This window comes from Ciconia boyciana, chromosome 13 (assembly GCF_034638445.1).
Source record: "Ciconia boyciana chromosome 13, ASM3463844v1, whole genome shotgun sequence".
Lineage (NCBI taxonomy): Eukaryota > Metazoa > Chordata > Aves > Ciconiiformes > Ciconiidae > Ciconia > Ciconia boyciana.
Genome location: NC_132946.1, coordinates 15,154,728 through 15,176,946, shown reverse-complemented (window position 1 = coordinate 15,176,946; position 22,219 = coordinate 15,154,728). Strand labels below are relative to the sequence as shown.

The following is a 22,219-nucleotide window of genomic DNA, read 5'->3' as shown; positions in this document are numbered from 1 at the left end:
AAGTTTATGGGCTTGAAGATCACAATTCTTGTCTCTTGGAACTGATAAGTATGATTTGTGGATATATTGAATTCATAAATATCCTGCCAAATTTGTTCTAAATATTGAGGTCAGACATATAAAACCAAAAATTCTGCCTGCTGAAAAGTTACAGGTAAAATGCAGAATATATGCAATTTCTACATATATTTTGACATTATTGCATGGGATCTCCATGAACAATACACAGATGAAGGGGTTTTTTATGGGGGGAAAAAAGGAAATCATAGAATTTCATTTGCAATTTAAAAGATTTATAGTCTATGAATAATCTGCTTCTAAGGGCAAATAACAAGGCACTTAGTATTTAATGTAGATTACATTTCTGTGTTTTAATAGCTTTATTATATACAGACTAAAACTGAAAGGGGTTCAGTGAATGTGCAATGAACTTCACTCCCTCAAACCGTTATTCCATGATGCCCATGGTGCAGAACTTTGCACTTTTCCATATTGAACTATGTAAAGATTCTGATTCTTCAGTCCTCAGGTTTATCAAGGTGTCCCTGGATTGAGGCTCCATAGTTTAGAGTTATCTGCAAATTTGCTGAGGATGTACTCTTTGTCATTCTCCAAGTTGTTGAGCAATGTGAGACCTAGTATTGACCCTAAGGTATTCAACTTACTACTGGTCATGAGCCAGACATTAAGCCATTGATCTTAAAGCCTGACAGTCCAGCCAATTTTCAACCCGTCTGACAGGCCAGCCCTTCCTTCCTTAGAAGGGCTTTATAAGCTTTATTGAAGTCAAGGTAGATTGTATCTGGTGCTTTAACTTTGTCCATGTAGCCAGTTATTTTTCTTTTTTGAAGACAACCAGGTTGATCAAGCACCGTTTTCCCCTGAAAAATCCATGTTGACCATTTCAAATTACCTAAGTCTCCTTCGTGTGATTGGAAATGGATTCCAAAAGGATGTGCTCCATGATCTTTCCAAAGCCTGAGATGAGACTCAATGGTCAGTAGTTCCTTGAATTGTCCTCCTTGCCTTTTTAAAAGACAGGAGTAATGTTAGCTTTTTGAGTCATCTTGGACTTCCCCTATCAGTATAATTTTTCATAGTTTAATAGGCATCGGCCGATGATCATGGTGATCTACTCCTTCTGCACCTTCTGTTGAATACCTTAAGGCTTCAAATATGTAAAAATACATCCAGCTTCACTAAGTAGTTCCTAACCTGTTGCATCTCCATTGTTCATTGTCCGTCTGCTTCACTACCCATGCTGTCCATGGTTTGGATGCAATGATTTCAGATCAGACTTTACTTAAAAGAAAAAGGACATGACGTACTTCATTATATTATGATGACTTTCTCATCACAAGACTGTGTCCTCCCTGCATCAACATTTTCCTTGAACTTTCTTTTGCAACAGGCAGACTTGGTATGTAGAACCCTTTCCTGTCACCCTTAATGTCTTCACTAGTCTTAGTTCCAGCTAGGCTGGACAAAAAAACCTTCCAGATTTTTGCCCTCAAGTACCTGAGCAATATTTTATGCTCCTCTTTTGTTGCCAAGCCTTGTTTCCATTGCTTGTATGCTCCCTTTTTGTGTCTTTCTTCATTGAGAAACTTTCTGCTTAGCCATGTGGGCCTTCTGCTAAGTATCTTCCTTCTTAATGGATGGTTTGTTCCTACATGCTGAAGTTCTTTTTAATCGATGGCTCAACCAGTCAGGCAGCTACCTTGGACAGTTTTCTCTCACAGGTGAACCTCTAGGATTCCTAACAATTCCCTGGGTAAGCTGAAATCTCTTTTCCTGAAGCCTAATTTTCTAACTCTGCTGCTTAGCTTCCTGGTCTTCCTCCAAATTCCCAGACTCAGTCATGCCACTGTCTTTATGGAGCTTACCACATAAATCAAACTCTTAAATTTACCTGGTTTAAACAAAGTAAAACAAAACAAAACAACTCCCACTGGTTCATTTGGGACAGTTTTACAGTAATCATTATTGCTTAACCTCACTAGTTCAAGTGAACTGGCTTATAAAGCAGGCCTGTATACTTTGATGTTTGCAAACCAATAGCTAAGGAGGTATGATCTTCAGTCAGCTTTGCTGCTTAAGAAAACTTATGGCATTACATTCTCATTTCACTTACTAGCTGACTGTGTTCCTTGTTTTATTTCAGTAGAGTCAAGTAATGATCCTCCCATTTGTGATATTGAAACTTGGACCTGTTTCACATATAATGGGTGAACTGTGGTTATTGTGGTACTGCCTTAGAAAATGATTCAGCATGAGGGATTATGAAGAGAAATGTCTCCTTTCTTTTCTGAGGCTAAATCACAGCTCATCAGTGAAAGATTGTGTCCCTGGTTAAAAAAGGTCATTCAAAGTGTTCAGTTCAAAGGGATGGCATGCCAGTTTGCACTCAAATAACTGCTGCTGCCCTTCAGTATTCTTGTGTAACATTGCTCTGTCCCTGTAGCCTTGTTTTACTACAAATCTGAATAGCTAAGGCAAGCTGCGTTTTGATGCAGTAAGTTCAGGGTGCTTTTGTGAAGCAGACAAAAGTCTGCTAGGTTGAACAGTGAAAACACTGTGCCTGTTTACAGTTCTGTTTTCTTGGTTCTCTGTGTGTAATACTTGTGACACACATCACTCATTCTGCCTAGTATTTTTTTTTAAATATAAAATAATTTGTATATGAAAAATAACTAATTAGGTACACATGAAACTGTGGTATGGTTTCTCCAGAGCAAATGGCCTTCAAACATGTTGTCTCTGCACGTGACTGTAGGTTCACCGCTTACTGTGGCTAACAAAGCTGGTAAATACATTCTTATACTTTGTGGTATGTCCATTATGAAACCAATTGAAAAAGTGGTACATTTAATAAAGTCTGGATGAGGCAGCATCTGTAAATTGGGAATAACTTTGTGTAACTATTAACCTCAGCTAAATTAAGTTACCCGATTTAGACACTTTTGAAAAACACAACTGTGTCCAATCCCAGTCTCTTGAGGAATTCAGTTAGGGGTTTTTTTGGAGTAATTGCAATTGAGATGTTGAATTCTACTTGCAACAAATCTTAAATGAATTATTTTAGCTATGTTACAAGAATTTCTCAGATTTCTAGAAATTATCTAACTGTTGAAAACCATCCACCTGCAACTGGATTTGATTGCTGTTCAGTTCCCTTCTGCAGTGTTCAATCTTTTGCAGTGTTCAATCCTTGACCAATAAGGTGGCATTTAGAGAAGTTTTTTACTCAAATTCTGGAAATAGTTATGCTTGTGTGTAGGTTACAAGGTAGGAATAGTCTCAGTGGAGTCTAGAAGAAAGTCTTATGAAGCATGATGCAGGGCTGTGTCAAGACCAGACATAGTCTTGCTACATAAGCATGGTTTGTCACCTGGGCTAGTATATCTGGCTTCTCAGAAGTGCTAATGCATCCTAGTAAAATAGTCTTGCCAACACATCTCTGCTGCTTCCACTGCTTGAGCTATGAATAATATTTTTGTCTGTAGTTATAGAAGAAGGCCCAATGGTTCTTGCTTTGCAGACCTGCAGGCTAACATGGTTGCAGTGCCTGTTTCTTTCCTCTCACGCATAACATCAGTTGTGGTAGCTCTGAGATCTGTGTTAGCTAGATTGTAAGAACAGATTGATGTTTTTACAGTTGCCTGTTAAGGTCTGTAATTTACCACTTGGTCTATGTTGCCTTCTTTCTTGCAAATTGAAGACTTATGATTATTAAGAAATGGTTTCTCAGGACAAAATCTTTTATGTCAATATAGCCTCATATATGTCTGCTGCTTTGTCCTCTTTCTCCAACTCCCATTGATTGTTTCTTCAGTGCATTAACCTCTCACTTCTCTTGTCATAATTGCTTGTGAACTGATTTGGGAACTGATCCAGTTTTAAAAATCCCATATCTTCAATCAGTATTGCAGTAAAAAAAAAAATAAATATTGGCTTTTTCAACCACTTTCTTAGATACTGCAAAATAAGAAAATGGATATATTAACTTTACTACAATTCAGCTTTAGGAGGTGGCAGTGATTTTCAATAAATTAATATATGAAATAGAATAAAATTTCATTTCAGCAGAAAAATTGCAGATAAAATTAGAAAGCTTACATGCCTGTAGTAGTTATTGTTTTAGAGGTGATGCAGAAGGCAGAGAAAAATACTCCTTTCTATGGAGATGTAGTTGTCGAGGCAGCGTTCCTCTACATATGATGAAAATGGTGCCATTTGGCAGAAAATTAAGATGTCATAGTTCACAACATTAATTTGCATTGTTTGTGAAACCATTCTTGTTTTGCATGCACTACAGTGGTTTCCACTTTCATACTGCTCTGGCTGTGGATTAAACAAATGTAAATATATTTTTCTAAAAAAGCATTCCAAATCCATCTCAAAGAATTGAGATATTGTTTCTTGAGGAGAGAAAGCAGACTAGAAGTTGTAGTTAGTCTCTTCCTTGTCAGTAAATCCTTTGTGAGGAAAGTAATCAAATAGGATAAAAGTATAAAATCCATTTTGAAGCTATTCTGCTACTGTTGGAGCCACATGGAATCATAGAATAATTTAGGTTGGAAGGGAACTTCAGAGGCCATCTAATCCCAACATCCTTTTTAAATCAGGGGTAACTACACTGATCAGGTTGCTCAGGGGCTTGTGTGGAAAGCCTCCAAGATGCAACAGCCTCTCTGAGCAGCATGTTCCTGTGCTTAACTTCCCTCATATTCATTATTTTATTCTTCATAGCCAACCAGAATTTAGCTTCCTGCAACTTTTGACTGTTGCTTCTTGTTCTTTCACTCTGTACCTCTGAGAAAGGTCTGGTTCTGTCTCTGTAACCATCCATTAAGTTGGAGAAGATGCAATTAAGTTGGCTGTTAACCCTCTCTTCTGCAGGCTATGCTAAACCAGCTCCCTCAGTCTCTCCTCGTGTCATGTGCTCTAGCCCTCCAGCTGTCTTAGCAACCCACCACTGGACTCTCCAGTTTGCAAATGTATCTCCTGTCCTGGGGGGCTCCAGACTGGACACAGTGTTCCGGATGCTGTCTCACAAGTGCTGTGAAGGGAGGAATGATCTCTTTCCTCCACCCGCTGGCTATCCTCTTGCTCATGCAGCCCCCTATGCAGTCAGCCTTTATTGCCTCAAAGGCAGACTGCTGATTCGTACTTAACTTTCAACAGTAAGTTATAAGGTATTACCTTACACCAGGACGCTCACAGATCCTTTTCTGCAGAGCTGCTCCCTTGCCAGTCAGTCCACAGCCTGTACCAATGCATGGGGTTATTCTGTCCCAAGAGCAGGACTTTGATCAGGTTCTTGTCAGCCCATTCCTCTAGCTTATCAAGACCCCTATAACTGCTCCTCCTATTTGCTGTCATGTGTGCACTTGCATTCTGACACTTCATACAAGTCTTTTATGAATATGTTCAACAGTTTTGGACCTGGGCTGGATGCCCAAGGGATGGCACTCATAGCTGACTCACAGTTGACTTCTGAATGTTGACTGCTACTCTCTTTAAAGGCCAGCACTCCAGGCAGCTTTTCGTGCACTTTGTATGTTGACAATCCAATCCTTCTTTCTTTGCTCCCCCCCACCCCCCCCCTTCTGTTTGGATACAAGGATGCTGCATCATCTTCTTCAATATGCTCCAGTAAAGGTGTAAAATAAGATTAGGTCTACTTTCCTATATTGACTTGTGGGAAAGGACAAGCTCCTTTTAGATGTTTCTTTTGAAATGTTTTAAGAATCAATTCTCATTGTGAAAATGCATTGTAGATACACCTGCTGAATACTCCAGATTCTCTTGCTATATGGGTCTTCAGGCAATTTTGGAGACTCGTGTTTTCAAAATGTGATGTAAAAATCTTCCCATGTGTTTAAAAAAGGAAGATATTGGTTGATGGAATAGAAGGTTGAGCTGCAGTTGAAAAGACCTGTGTAAAATACCCAAGACTCAGAGCTGGAGAAAGTGAGGGACAGGCTGGAAACTTATGTTAAAAAGGAAGAAAGATTTACGTGGTAATGTGGAAGCAAAACAAATCAGTGTGACAGAGTCATGTCCATTTGGGCCATCGGAAATAGCAGGAGAAAGAATTGTCATGTAGGACAAGGAAAGCTAGTGTAATAAATCACAGCGTCACAAAAGTAGCAGAAAGTTTCAGCAGTGACAATTAGAAAGAATGAAGGTGTCAGAGGGAATGTTTTCTTCGTATGCATCTATACATCCATAATGCTATGTGGTCCTGAATGCAGGCAGGAATTCAGACCAGGACTTAGTTTTTGGTAAGTTGTTTGCCGCCTTCTGTTAAATGTAAGTAAATGCATATAACCTTCCTGCTTTGCAGGGTGTTGTGATGTTTCATTTTTAGTCTGTTCCATACTTCAGGCACTGACACAAAGTGAACATTTTGCTTTCAAATGTATATGTAGCAGTAGCAAGAGCATGGACTTTTACTGGAATACAGTGTGTTATATGTGAAGAGGACCAAAAGTAAATGTTTCTCTCTAATGGGAGTAAAGAGATGGTACTTTCTTGCTAAGGTAGTCACGAAATTCTCTTTTGCTTATGTACGATTACCTTTTCCCCTATGCTCTCTGCAAAAAAATTATTTTGCATTATCTTTCTTACTTTTGAGGATACCCTTCTTTTGGAACGAGATTGTTTTTTAAATGAAATCTGAATTTGGCTCTGTACTGAACCTTCCAAAAAAGAGAGGTGGCTGGAGAATTCACTTTGTATGATTGCAGAGGCAAATGATCTGAGTCAAGTGGCCTGGTCAGATAATTAAGATACAACAGAGAAAGCTCACAGAGTCAGTCAGTTGTGATTATCAGTCCAGTGTGGTTGGATGTCTGATTCCTTCTGAAAAATTTGAAGTGGCTGCTTTTATTATCATTAACTGGGGAGTGCCAGCAACAACTCTGGAAGAATTACACTGCCACTTTAAAGAAATCAAATATACTTCGGCTGGAATATAAGTTTAATGATGAATTGATGGGTGTTTATCTGCTGTTCTGCCCACCCCTTAGAATTTGAACATTTGTAATAATAATTCCCATGCTATATGTCTGCCCTGTTTCTGAATTCTCATGTCTGTAGGCAGTCTGCGACAGAGTGGCAATAAACGTGTATTCTTTGGGGTTGTCTACATCTTCTTAGGTTGGTTTTTTTCTTTATTACATGATTTAATTAAAGTTTAATAATTTTAAAACTACCTCCAGAACATCTAGGAAAGTTCCTTTAATAGTGAAGCATTAAGTTGCTTAAAGTGCCTCATGGAACTAAACCTTGGAAGCATTTCTGAAATATTTCCCCTGCTAAGCAAGAGGGATGTCATGAAATGAAACAAAAAAAGGAAACAATATTTCATTTGTATGGAAGGATAAAGTACATTTAATCTAAAACAGGCTACTTCAATATTGATGGTTTACTTGTGGAGTTCAGCAATTTTAAAATAGAAATCTTATTGGTATTAACTCTACCACATGTAGGACGAATTAATCACATAGAAATACACACATTGCTGTACGTCGTAGCTATCAAAAAGCCAAAGCACTGGAAGTTCAGGGGGTTTTGTAACTTTGAATACAGCTGTCTTAATTTTAAAACAAAAGTGTTCAGCTTCTGGCAACTTACATAGTAACATTTCTAATGTTTTTTAAACAGCTATTAATGTAGTCAAGCTGTGTTTTTTCTTCTTCTGTGTGTAATCATCTGCTCAGTGGTGCACTCTATAACTAGTAGCAGGAGACAGAGGAGTGGCCTGCTGTGATTGATGGGGCGAGGCCCAGCAAACTGAAAGAGTCCCATCTGGATTAGGTTTTGGGAGCAGTCAGATGTTGAGAGGGAGGTCAGGAAGCCTTGCATTAGCTCCCCCTCCTTCAACACCCCTATCATCCACACTCATGCACGCATTACGTTGCTCACACGCCCTCATCCATAATTGATGCTTGCTTTGGGCAGATGCTGTATGGCCTGGGACTAGAGCAGCTGCTAAGTTTATGGAGAATAAAGGGAGCAGGATGGTACAGCAGGTATTTTCACTTTTATTTTCACTTGAAACTCTTGATTTTAGTCAAGCCAGGGCATTTCTTATAACCAGCTGCACCACTGCATGCAAGACTTCTAATACATGTTTTGTTGCTTAAGTCTGAAGGAGAGCAAACTACGGCGGTGATTATGTATCTCTGCTGTGCTTGATATATCTAACTGAGCCGTTCTTATAACCAGCAGGTTTACAGAGTAATGTTGCATTTTTCTTCTTTGTTTCCGTGCCCTAAGGATATGATGGAGTTTGGCTCATTTAACTACAGTATGAGAGGCTTTCTCTAAATGTGAAATATCTCTTGCCAAAGAAACAAAATGCACCAAACAGAAAATAGAGTAAAACAAACAATAAACCGTTAGTTAGACTTTAAAATGCAGGCAAGCAGAAAGGTTTTCATTGAATACATTTTTATGCTGCAAATGTGTTTTTAAAAAGGAACACTGCATAAGTAATGTTTTCTGTGCTCTGTCTTTTGTGTACAAACATAACAAGCTTGCTTTATTATGTTTTGACACTTTTCATGCATTTCTTAATTATGAAATCCTTTCAGAGCAGAAGATGCTGAAAAGGCATGTTGAGATCTGAGATACTAGCAGCATTTTAAATTCTAAGCTTTTCTTCAAGTAGAGTAATATATATGGAATAGGAGCGAATTCACTTACCTGCATCACCGGAATGCTTTCCTTCTTTGTTCTTTAAAGTTCAACATTTAACCAGAAGGCAATAAATTAGATTTTATACACTGCCACGTAAAGCATATTTTTCAGTTGAAATGTGGTTTTCATTAAAACTCAGGCCAGAACATTTAGCAGAGCCTGACTGTCTGCCATCCTTTGTTCTTCTTTCTGTTGCCAACAACTACTTTATTAAAAACCATGCACAAAGTGAGCATTAAGGGGTCATTTAGTCTTAAAGATACTTGGAACTGAGTCTGAAGGGACAACTTCTGTTTAGCCTCTCATGCCTAGGTTGTATTAAGCGATGTCTGTGTACTGTCATCTGCAGTTTTCAGATTACTCTAATACCTGAGTACATAGGCTAATTTGGGATCAATATTTCCTGTTGCTTTGAGGGCCATTTCATATTTTCAACTTAATGCATTAGATCTATTATTTCCCTTATTCATTTTAGGTCACTGTATTTTAAAGGGCACCATAAAGGGACATTTTAGGTGATTATATTTAAAGACTTTCTGGTTATTTAAAATCAATTCAAATATATCTGACTTTTGTATAGTCTGGGGTTTCCATCAGCCGCTTGTATATACAAATGTGTGTTAGTTGACACTGCATTGTTCTTGATTAAATTCATATTCTAAACAATAAGCTATTGGCTTGATACCCATATAAGTAGTAAAGAACATGTTTATACATACATGCTTTTATACTACATTGTAATACTGTGTCTGTTGAATTAATTGTGAATCATAAATTCACACTAATTTTAAAGGCTAGGAAAGGCTACACTAGACACTGATTTTAAGAAAACAAACCCCTGACCCTTCCTTTTTTACTTACTAATGGGGTCTCAGTTCTAAACAAGTGATACAGACCTCAGCTTAACAAGTCTAATGAAAGAGGTAGCAGAGTCTCAGCGATGTGAAGGTGCTGGAATTGCCAAAGCAGTTTGCCATTTTATGATAAATCTAAAAAGTGAATCGTTTGGAATTTCTGGTAAAAATAATATAAAGATTCAACCCTCTTAATTAAATATTAGCTGTAATTAGCACTAAGTGTGAATGCTTTGAATATCAATTAGGGTCTCATGGAACTGCTGTCAATGTTAATGAGAAACAGTGGGGGTCTCAGCAACATCTGGCTTAGGACTCAAGGTAGTATAAAACCCTTTAGATCAAATGCACCTGGACATTAGCCCTTGGTCCCTTTGTTGCCATTATTGTTCTTTTTTAACAGCTGCTGACTCTAATGCCATGTTTAGCATCTGACATGAAGGAATAGCTTAAGGACCAGCAGTAACCAGCTACTGTGTTTCAAAGGCAGCCCAGTGAAAATGCTTATATAGGCAGAAGTTCCATTTGCTGTTGTTCATTCTTGCCACTTGCTGAAGTCCTTTCTGAAACAGTTGATTAAAAATTTTATGGTCCCCTGCCTCCCCCACAAATTTTAAAAATACTTCTTTAACATTTAATAAATGTCTCTGGTATAATCCAGTCATTGCTGGTTTTTACTTCATCTGGGTTTTTTTAAATAGTGAAAATATTAGATGAAAGAAATAAGAAAGGAACCTTGCCGTTCGAATGTAACAGGGTATAAGTATACATTTAGAAGAGTTTTTAACCTCCCCTGAAATTTAAACAGGCAAGTTTCAGCGCAGCAATAACCTTGGAATGATTGTAGATGTATGCAAATGGAACTTACTGGCTTAACCCTGCGAAGCAGGTAAATGTCACTATTTTCATTTTAAAGATGGTTGAATGAAGCAATGTAAACTACTTGCTCAAGGCTATACACTAAAATAGTAGCAAAGATGGGATTAAAACTAGGGAGGGTTTGATTGCTGATATAAAGTTTTAATTTTTTAGGACACACTGAATGCGTTTTACAAAGGAAAATTTAATTTTCCCTTCTTAGCCTGCCATGTACCAAGGCTTATTCCTGTGCTGTGATTTTGCAAATTCTTAAAAGCTCCTGAGTTTAGGACCAGTTCAGGTAAGAGAACTGATGTCTTGAATTAGTTGAAATTGGCTGGAAATGTCCCTAAGTACGAAGTGCAAAAGAATGTCCTTTATTCATCCAGCCTATTTTGAAATTAGGCAATCAAGGACTGATGAGTACAAATAAGCCAAATCCCTACAATAGTCCTGAGCAGGTACTTGTACTGCTTTGGTGGGAAAATGACAGAGTATTTCAAAAACTAATTAAAATTTTACTCAAATATTCATTTTTACATTACTTGATATTTAAAGGGATAATTTTATCTTGTAAATCAGCTCATCTGCATTTGGGATAGTCCCTGTATTAATGGCCTCTAATGCTGTGTCATCTGCAGCATCATGTTTTGGATATCTTTTATATAGGTTCTGAAAGATTGTTCTGTACATTTCCTCCCCTAGAATTATTACTATTTGGTATGAGCAGAGCATTTAGTCAGAAGTCTCTGCTAAATTAACATGCTCGACTATCCTTTATTATATCAAACACAAAGGTGGATCTATCTATAAAGAGATGAGGGCATTTGTTTTTAATTGTATAGGCTTATTGTAATATGGAAATGAAATACTATTTTCTTCAAATGTAAAGCCTTTAAAGTTCTTAAATCTATTTCTTTTGACAGCGTACAACATAGAATTTTTCTTTTATGTTATCTTAAGATTGTGGACTGATGCATTTTTAGATTCAAATGTCTAATATTTTTATTGGATCTCATGATTTTTTTGCATTTGCGCATGCAGTTGCTCAATACAGTGTACCTCAAAGTATTTCCGAATATCTCATAGAGCATTTCATATAAATATTTTCAGTATATGGTTATGTTAACCGTACACACCCAAGTCCTGCTCTGTGTGTGGGTTGCATATATTGCGTTCTGCAAATGGTAAGTCAGAATGGACCACGGACCATGGGCTAACCTTATCAGAGCTCTGTATTGGCAGTTGCGCTCAGTAGCCTTTGGAATAAACTGAGCTTTGTCCCTCTTCACTGTCTGAGTTGGGGCATTAGTTCAGGTAGACTTCACTGACCTTTCCCAGTTAAAGAATAGTCTACGATTATCCAGAGAATAGCAGGTTTGTTTGTCTAATTACAATAAGATGTAATAGGGTTAGCAAAATGGATTTAATTCAGATAAGAAATTTTCTCCTCAAGAAACAACCATTGTGCCCTTTTCAGGCCAACAAGCTTAGCAGAACGCTATCATCACTTTCTGTGTTACGTGTGCAGGATCTTTGCTTATTTTATCTCACTCCACATTTCTTCTTCCTTTTTTCTCCTTCGATTTTTACAGGGTAATCAGGAAGCTACAGCACCTCCTGACACAATGGCACAGCCTTATGCCTCAGCCCAGTTTGCTCCACCTCAGAATGGTATCCCTGCAGAATACACAGCCCCACATCCTCATCCAGCTCCAGACTACACAGGCCAAACCACTGTTCCAGAGCACACGTTAAACATGTACCCTCCTGCTCAGACACACTCTGAACAGAGCGCAGCTGAGACAAATGCACAAACTGTCTCCGGCACAGCCACAGTAAGTCAAGGTTTCAGCTATTCCTAAAGCAGTATGTTTCCAGTTACATGTGTATTTATGGATAACATTTATTCTTATGTTACACTTAATAGTTTTGCACTTCATTTCTGTTAGGATTACTCACCATTTCAAGGTTGAAAGTCTGTCAGAGTTTGTCATTGAACTTGCAGAATATAATTTCGCTGCTTTTGGAGCCTCTTAGTAAGTGTGGGAGCTTTGTAGAATCTCTAGTTTCCTTTTCTACAGTGTTAGACAGACAAAATGATTAATGGCAAGCTCATGAATCATATAATAAAGTTTGACTAAGTCCAATATGGAAAAACATTGCAAAAGAGTGTGTGTAAGCATTCATTTGGGGAAAAAAAACCAAACCAAACCAAAACAAACCAGACTCATTTTGTTATTTTTAATGATCTCTGTATTTTTGACACTTCTGAGTAGTTTTTCATAGAAGTGTTCATTGAATGATACCGTATTGAAATTACTTGCAGAACCGCGTGAATGAGTATTGTGAAGAGCATGTCTGTAATACTGTGTTTTCTAGAGAGCTTGTTTGTGCAGCCATTACCAAAGTTGTGTGTGGATCTGTGCTCAACAGAGCAGAAATGATAGACTTTTTCCTTCTATTTGATTTATATATGAAGTTCTGAAGTGTCATGAATTATGCAAGAGACTCTTTGGATGGCCCTACCTTGTAATTTAAGTCACAAATTTCACACACTGGTAGTTTAGTGCTTCTGTCTTAATTCTAGATTGGGACCCAATATATCCAGTGCCAACAGCTGGCAGATTTCTGAGCCATCAACCACCTGCATTACATGTGTAGAATCTAGCAGAGAACAGACAGCACACTGCAATTTGAGCATGCGCTTGAAACATCTCTACTAGCTGTCCTCATCCTTGCCGCAACCATGCTCCATACCTCCTCTTACCTCCCGTTCCTCCCCTGGCATATATCCAACCTGAAGAGTTTCATGCATTAGGGCAAGAGGAAAGGGAAAGCATGTTCCCTTAAAAGAGTTGTTCTGAAGATTCATGTTTATTGCCATGTCACTAATTTCTTTATATGGGTATGAAAAAGCAAGAAAAGCAATAGCAATAGCAAAAGCGCAAAAGGATATTCCTTGCTATTATCATGGAGATGTCCTTGTGAATTAATTACACAGTTTTGTGGTTTATGCAGTAAAATGTTTCAGTCCTTTTATTTTTGACTTGGTGACTTTTTATTGCCCTGATTGGCCCTTTGCTCTAGTAGTGTGAGAAAGTTTAAGTTGAAGAGCATCCTTTTTATCTATATCTCATAGTATTCTTTGCAGCTCTACAGTGTCCCCTCTTATTCATCTCTTTGCTAAGTTAACTTCCTGGTTCTTTCCAGCTTTTAAAATTTTCTTCCATAGTCATTTTTAATTGTTGTCAAACTCTTGTCATATGCCACTGTCATTAGTTTAGAGCAGGAACCCTAAGCTGAATAGATATTCCAGAAGAGATTGGATATTGACTAAATGTATAGTCTTTCCTACTGTCCCTGTCTCATTCTTTTATATTCTACTATTTTGCTTGCTCTTTTGACCACTGCTGCACACTGAACAGTCCACTGTGATGCCCAGCTCAGCCTTTTCGTATTTTGAAACTGTTGGTCTGTTTGCCATTCAGTTCTGACGTAAAAGGCCGTCCGTGCTAAAATCAATGGTAAAACACCTGTTGATGCGCGTGGGACAGGAGCTCATCCCTCATCATTCATTGCTTTCAATTTATTGTGTTTCCTCACCCCTTTTTGATTTTTCAGTTTGAAGAAGTGTTAGTCTCTTTATCAGAAAAGTCAGGTATGCGTTTTTCCAACATCTTCCATGGCAAAGGCTGATGAAAAGAAATAATTTGGATTGTCTGCAATACCCTTATCTTCTTCAAGTGCTCTATTCAATCCCAGCTCTAGGAAATCCAGTGACTCCCTAGACAGTTTCCTGCTTCTGATATACTAATAGGCTTTATTGTTATTTGTTTTTGGATCCTTTGCTATCTACTCTTATTTCCTTTGCCTTCCTAATATCCAACTTGTGTTTTACCTGTCATACACTTTCTCCCTTCTGCTTCCACTTGGAGTGAACTTCCATTCCCTGCAGAATAACACTTCAGTTCCACTAACCTTCTGTGTTTGGGGAATATAGTATAGTTACTTGCTCTTTTTATTATGGATCCTTTTCTTGCCTTCCTGTTTCTTACAGAGGAATGCACATAACTTTTTGAAGTAGCTCCCATGCTGTTTATAAAGAATTAGATTTCCTTACTTTTGACTTTAGGGTATTTTTGAGAAAGTTTTGTTTTGGCTTTTTTTTTTTTTTTTAAAAAAAAAAAGAAAATCTAAATTGCAATGTTATATTGAAAGTTGTGGATACTATCCCTCCCTGGAGAAAAATGCATTGAAAATAGAAGTTTACAAGAAGTGCGTATCTATGGATCTACATTGTTCAAAGTAGCCTTGACATTTAACATATTACTCACCGGTTAGTTTTACAAATTTACAGTCAAATATTGTTTGCACAATTTAATTATGGGTCCCTAGATCTAGAATCTGTTATGCTGTGTCTCATTAGCATTGCACTTAAGACATTGAAGAGACATTATAAATAGGTATATGCACATTTGGCAGATTTGACATGGGCTTTGTGATATTATGAGGGTCCAGCTGTGTACCTCTCTCTGTAGGTTTAATAATACATGTTTTTACTATGAAATAGAGTTTCAATAGCACTGTGTCAACATTGTAACTCCATGTGGTCTTTATTGTTGAAGGAAAACAATTATGCTTCTTTCCAGTTCCTGCTAGCTCTCTGAATAGTTGGTTTCCAGTCTTAAAGAATCATAGAATCATAGAATATTTTGGGTTGGAAGGGACCTTAAAGATCATCTAGTTCCAACCCCCCCTGCCAAGGGCAGGGACACCTTCCACTAGACCAGGTTGCTCAAAGCCCCATCCAACTTGGCCTCGAACACTTCCAGGACTGGGGCATCCACAACTTCTCTGGGCAACCTGTTCCAGTGCCTCACCACTCTCACAGTGAAGAATTTCTTCCTTATATCTAATCTAAATCTACCACCCTCTTTCAGTTTAAAGCCATTACCCCTTGTCCTATCACTACGTGCCCTTGTAAAAAGTCCCTCTCCAGCTTTCTTGTAGGCGCCTTCAGGTACTGGAAGGCTGCTATAAGGACTCCCCGGAGCCTTCTCTTCTCCAGGCTGAACAACCCCAACTCTCTCAGCCTGTCTTCATAGGAGAGGTGCTCCAGCCCTCTCATCATCTTCGCGGCCCTCCTCTGGACTCACTCCAACAGGTCCATGTCCTTCTTATGCTGGGGGCCCCAGAGCTGAAGGCAGTACTCCAGGTGGGGTCTCACAAGAGTGGAGTAGAGGGGGGAGAATCACCTCCCTCGACCTGCTGGTCACATTTCTTTTGATGCAGCCCAGGATACAGTTGGCTTTCTGGGCTGCAAGTGCACATTGCCGGGTCATGTTGAGCCTCTCATCAACCAACACCCCCAAGTCCTTCTCCTCAGGGCTGCTCTCAATCCATTCTCCGCCCAGCCTGTATTTGTGCTTGGGATTGCCCTGACCCATGTGCAGGACCTTGCACTTGACCTTGTTGAACTTCATGAGATTCGCACAGACCCACCTCTCAAGCCTGTCAAGGTCCCTCTGGATGGCGTTCCTTCCCTCCAGCGTGTTGACCACACCACACAGCTTGGTGGTGTTGGCAAACTTGCTGAGGGTGCACTCAATCCCGCTGTCCATGTGGCCAACAAAGATGTTAAACAGTGCCAGTCCCAATACCGACCCCTGAGGAATGCCACTCGTCTCTGGTCTCCACTTGGACATGGAGCTGTTGATCGCAACTCTTTGAGTGTGCCCACCCAGCCAATTCCCTATCCACTGAGTGGTCCCTCTGTCAAATCCATGTCTCTCCAATTCAGAGACAAGGGTGTCGTGCGGGACAGTGTCAAATGCTTTGCACAAGTCCAAGTAGATGACGTCAGTTGCTCTTCCCTTATCCACCAACGCTGTAACCCCGTTGTAGAAGGCGACCAAATTTGTCAGTCATGGTTTGCCCTTAGTGAAGCCCTGTTGGCTGTCACCAATCACCTCCTTATTTTCCATGTGCCTTAGCATAGTTTCCAGGAGGGTCTGCTCCATGATCTTGCCAGGCACAGAGGTGAGACTGACCGGCCTGTAGTTCCCCAGGTCTCCCTTTTTTCCCTTTTTAAAAATGGGGGTTATGTTTCCCCTTTTCCAGTCAGTGGGAACTTCACCAGACTGCCACAGCTTCTCAAATATGATGGATAGTGGCTTAGCAACTTCATCCGCCAGTTCCCTCAGGACCTGCGGATGCATCTCATCAGGCCCCATGGACTTGTGCACCTTCAGGTTCCTTAGACGGTCTCGAACCTGATCTTCTCCTGCAGTGGGCAGTTCTTCATTCTCCCAGTCTCTGCCTTTGCCTTCTGCAACTTGGGCGGTGTGGTTCCAGCACTTGCCGATGAAGACTGAGGCAAAAAAGTCGTTGAGTACCTCAGCTTTCTCCATATCCCAGGTAACCAGGTCTCCCATTTACTTCCGGAGAGGGTCCACATTTTCCCTAGTCTTCCTTTTATCACTGACGTACCTATAGAAGCTTTTCTTGTTGCCCTTGACATCCCTGGCCAGATGTGTAATTCTGTCAGGGCTTTAGCTTTCTTAACCTCATCCCTGTCTGCTCGGACAATTTCTCTGTATTCCTCCCAGGCTACCTGTCCTTGCTTCCACCCTCTGTAGGCATCCTTTTTGTGTTTGAGTTTGCCCAGGAGCTCGTTGTTCATCCACGCAGGCCTCCTGGCGTTTTTGCCTGACTTCCTCTTTGTTTGGGATGCATCACTCCTGAGCTTGGAGGAGGTGATCCTTGAATATTGACCAGCTTGCTTGGGCCCCTCTTCCCTCCAGGGCTTCATCCCATGGTACTGTACCAAGCAGATCCCTGAAGAGGCCAAAGTCTTCTCTCCTGAAGTCCAGGGTAGTGAGCTTGCTGTGCGCCCTCCTCGCTGCCCTAAGGATCTTGAACTGCACCATTTCATGGTCACTGCGGCCAAGGCTGCCCTTGAGCTTCACATTCCCCACCAGCCCCTCCTTGTTGGTGAGAACAAGGTCCAGCATAGCACTTCTCCTCATTGGCTCCCCTGTCACTTGGAGAAGGAAGTTATCATCAACACATTCCAGGAACCTCCCAGATTGCTTATGCTCTGCTGTGTTGCTCCTCCAACAGATATCGGGGTGGTTGAAGTCTCCCATGAGGACCAGGGCTTGTGAACATGAGGCTGTTCCTATCTGTCTATAGAGGGCCTCATCCACTCGGTCTTCCTGGTCAGGTGGCCTGTAGCAGACCCCCACTATAATGTCACCTGTCCCTGCCCTCCCTTTAATCCTGACCCATAAGCTCTTGGTCAGCTCCTTATCCATCCCCAGGCGGAGCTCCATGCACTCCAGCTGGTCATTGACATAGAGGGTGACACCCCCTCCTCATCTCCCCTGCCTGTCCTTCCTAAAGAGACTGTATCCTTCCATTCCAACACTCCAGTCATAGGAGCCATCCCACCACATCTCCATGATGCCAATAAGATCATAGCCCTGCAGGCATGCGCCGGTGTCTAACTCCTCTTGTTTATTCCCCATGCTACCTATGTTTGCATAGAGGCATTTAAGTTGGGCCCCCGGTGAAGCTGACTTACTGGCTGGAGCAGCTGGAATTCCTTTGTGCTGCTCTTCAGGTGCTCTCCTGCTGACCTGTGATCCTTCTCCAGGCTCTGGGCATCTATTGCTGGCACTGGCATCAGACTGGTAGGAGTGGGATGGATTGAGGTTTGCCTCCCTCAGAAACTTTAGTTTAAAGCCCTCTTCACCAGCTTGGCAAGCCTATGACCGAAGATGCTCTTCCCCTTCTCTGACAGATGGACCCCATCAGCCCCCAGGTAGACCAGGTTCCTCAAAGTGAGTCCAATGGTCTAAGCAGCCAAACCCCTGGCTGTGGCACCAGTCCTGTAACCATTTGTTGATTCACCAGATTCAACTGGCCCTTTCAAACCCCTTCCCTTTGACGGGGAGGGTTGGTGAAAAAACTACCGGTGCTCCAGAGTCCCTTACTGCTGCTCCCAGGGCTCTGTAATCCTTCTTGATTTTAAGTGTAACTGATGTGAGGACATAGTGGCATTTGTTTCATAGGTTCCAGTGTTTTTACATAGTTTCCTTTCAGTAAGCTGTATTATATGCATTTAAAAGAATACTCAATTGATCAATCATTCACAAAAGAATACTGTTGTGATTAATGTAGATTAGACAAGCTGTTGGAGGCAAGACCAATTTTTTAATTTTCTTATTCACATGCATATTTATGTACATGTGAAGCTGGATGTACCACTAAAAAAGGATCTTAAAATTTTGAAATATGAAGCTAATAAACTGCAGGGCAATTACCTAATTTATAGAACTACTACGGGCAGTGACTTAACCTCATCCTTGAAGGACTTAATCCACGCTGAGGCTAGACACATACCCTGGCTTTCTCTGTATGTCCCAGTTTCTTTCTTTTTCTCTGAAAGAATCATACACTGAAGCTAGAGCTCACATTGCATCTAGTGCAACCTAAACCCCAATAAAGATAAAAATAAATAGGTTCCACACAACTTCTCTTGAATCCTTTACTGCAACACAGGGTGTGATCCTGGCCCAGCTGTAACCTCCGTCAGTATCCCCATTTGCTGCAAACTGAACAAGATTCCAATCATCAGTTTTATTACAGGTTTGCAATTTTGTACACCGTAGAGTGCTATTAATATAGAAAGTCTGTAGACTTGATTTCCTTATGAGTAGACTCTATAGGCTCTAGTAAAGGTTTTCTGTGGTGTCTTTGGTCATTCAGAGCCTTTTAAAACAGGTGTAAAGTACTACCAAGCTGAAAAGACAGTGCTTTAAACTGACCTTGAGTTGGTGTGGGACATTAATGAATACAGCCTTACAGAACATACAGTATTTTCTATATGCTATGAAAGCAGACAAATCTGATCAGAAGAGAATGTATGCTTTTCTTTTGATTAAAACTAAAGTATTTTGTTGAGAACTTAATATGAAGGGATCCTTTTTTTCCTCTTGGATTTTACTTTTTATAACAAAACATTGCAGGAACCCTTTCATACCTTGAGCTTCTCCAGGGACCATGCATAATATGTGAATATACTGCTCTGGGTATCTTTTGTCATTTGTAGCACTGACTTTCTGTGGACATCCAACTAGCATCTACTGGCTGGGCATCTACCCTGTCAAAAGCCATGCCATTTTCCTTACACTTCTCTCTTAGTTTAATTCCAAAGTTCTTTGCAGTTAAGAAAGAACATTTTCTTGCTCGCTTTTGCTCGAATTGACTAACAAGCACTTCGAAAATTGCAATTAAGGAGTACAGAATGTTCTGATATTGTTAAGATTTTACTTTTCTGCATGTTATGCTTAACTAATTCAAATATAATTTAATGGACATTTATTTAGCAGTGAAGATGTGGGATTAGAAATGCTCTTGTACTTCCAAAAAGTGTATTTGCTAGTGAAAATTTTTAATCTATTATTTTGATAAAATAGTGTAAAACAGTATTCTGTTAGGGTAAGTATTGGTCATAAGAGGTGCTTAGATTGTATGTATAGGGATTGCTAACTTTGTATTTTGATGCTATGAGACAGAAAATGTACAGGATGAAAGGGAAGTAAATGTTTTAAGACAGGATGATTTAGCTGAAATAATATGAAATCATCTGTAGGTAATAAAATACTGTCAAAAGTTACTTTGAGTCTTCTCTGAATAATACGGTTTTCATCTTTCTGGATCAATATGTTTGTTTAACTTTATTCAAAGAAGTAGTCCATCTGAGTATACGCATAATCTATACTCATCCAGAACTGGGTTATTTAAGTGCTGGTAGACTTTTGAAGTTGCATAGCATCAAACGTGCTTTTAGTAATTAACAAAAATAGTAAATTGCTTCTTTCAAGAAGGATGGATCAATGATAAGTGTGTTACAAAGTTATGGTAAAACTAACATGTCTGATGATTTTGCAGAGTGGGTTTGAGTGTTATGTTAAATAGTTACATATTTTAAAGGATTTTTAAGGAAGACATTTGATCATTTTATGAAATGAAATCACCTTTTACCTGTGTACATATACATACGCAAACATATTGTACATATATATTCTGGGAGTACAACTTGTTCAATTTTTGCCTGTTCAATTTATGCATGACTTCTGTTGGTGTCAGTGGGAGATGAGTATCTAAATACAAAGGGCGTTAACTGGGCATGTGTAAGAAAGCAGGTAATAGTAAAGTAAATGTGGTTTCTCTAGTGTTTCCTATTCTAAGTGTATTATACTAATAATGGAAATAAATATCATCATCAGGTAAAAACTGAGTCTGTAATAATGTTCTGTGTTTTATGTATATGTGTGTGTATAAAAAATATTCTGCTCTAAACTTAAGTCTGCTTTTGTGTTAGAGGAAACTTGAGGTCATTGTGTAGTCTTTCTGCCTTGGACTGTGACTTCACCAGATTTCACAAGCTGAAAAGCCTTGATAAGTTGTGTGCTCGGAATAGAGTCCTCGAGGGAAAATGCAGTTTACTTGGAGGATTGTTGGTGATTCAGTGCATAGAGCTTTTCTGTCTAAGGTGGTTCTGAATCAATACCCAGCATGGCACTACTGCACTGCTGAAGTCCTGTAGAAGACATGTAGTGCAGAGGTGTGGGTTGTCTGTGATCACTGAAGATGATGAGGTATTTTTCACATAACTCCTCTGTTACGACTAAATTTCGGCTTGGTTACTACCAAAATTCCTCCTGTGGCATCCATTGAACTTGATACTTTTCTGTGTGAAAATAATTGATATATTAGATACTAGATGTCTGTTGTTACAGTTGCTCTGCTTTACCTTGAAATTTTGTATATTCTTTGACATGTAATGGTTTGTAAGTTTGATGGTTTCTTTTCTTGCTGTTTATTATGCCCAGGTTTGTGCATTCTTTAGTCATGTTGCAGAGGCCATCTCTTCATCTAAGAATTTGGGAAGGCTTAGTGATACTATAGACTGAAAAATTATTTACCATGTTGGACTTGGTTGTTTTGGGGAAGAGAAAGATGTACAACCTTTTTTTTTATTTATTTTTTTTGTACTGATTTCTCTGTTGCGCTTTTTAATTTGGGTAAGAAAACTGATGGTAGCAAGCATATATAGTGAAGTGATTTAGTGCATTGTCTAAACCTGCAGGTGGGAGACTGTTACTGCAGCTCTCTGCAGCATATTTCTATTTTTTATTAGCCCTTTTTCCTGCTCTCTTCTTTATGTAAGTTACTGGTGTAAGTGATTTTTTTTTTTTTCTTTCTTTTCTCCCTAATGCTTCATTCTTCTCCTCCTTCTCTCCTGCTATTTTATTCCTGGTCTGTCCATCTCCTGGGAGTGTGTGATACATGAGCAGTTTCAAGAAATTCTGTTCCATATTAAACAGTGGGCTATATCCTACTTGGTTTGGAGGTGTCCATCAATTGTCCTTACAACAGTGTGTCGTTGAAGTAGAGATGTTTAAAACAAAGTTCTCTGTAGTTTGCTGGTTTGTCGTGTAACTGTGGTTGTGCTTGTTAGCCTTGAGGTAAACCTCCTTGAAGTCCAACATACCAAGTATATGCATAGTGAGTGGGACGCTTTTCAGTGCTGCTGAGCTCAGCTGGTGTTATCCTTGTCTCTGAATATTCTCCTTTTGCCTAGTAGGTTTTCATAGCGCACCTGGAACACAGATCCTGGAACTGCCTCTTGTGGCTTGGGAAGAAAAAGTGACTGGCTTGCCTCTGTGCGTAGTTCTGTCTGGAAAGCATGCAGAGCAGAATTACAGTGCAGATAACCATGT

At 39.6% G+C, this 22,219-nt stretch overlaps 1 protein-coding gene across 9 annotated transcripts in view; it reads left to right on the top strand.

The window, feature by feature from the left end:
- RBFOX1 (RNA binding fox-1 homolog 1) overlaps nucleotides 1-22,219 on the top strand; it is a 292,969-nt gene that overhangs the window by 136,115 nt on the left and 134,635 nt on the right. For 8 of the 9 annotated variants that reach the window (XM_072877915.1, XM_072877924.1, XM_072877921.1 and 5 more), the window contains one exon: nucleotides 12,020-12,262. In XM_072877915.1, coding sequence (XP_072734016.1) covers nucleotides 12,020-12,262 — 243 coding nt within the window. Of the gene's footprint in view, nucleotides 1-8,009; nucleotides 8,043-12,019; nucleotides 12,263-22,219 lie in introns of those variants that run through there. The other variant, XM_072877922.1, reaches the window with a different exon arrangement.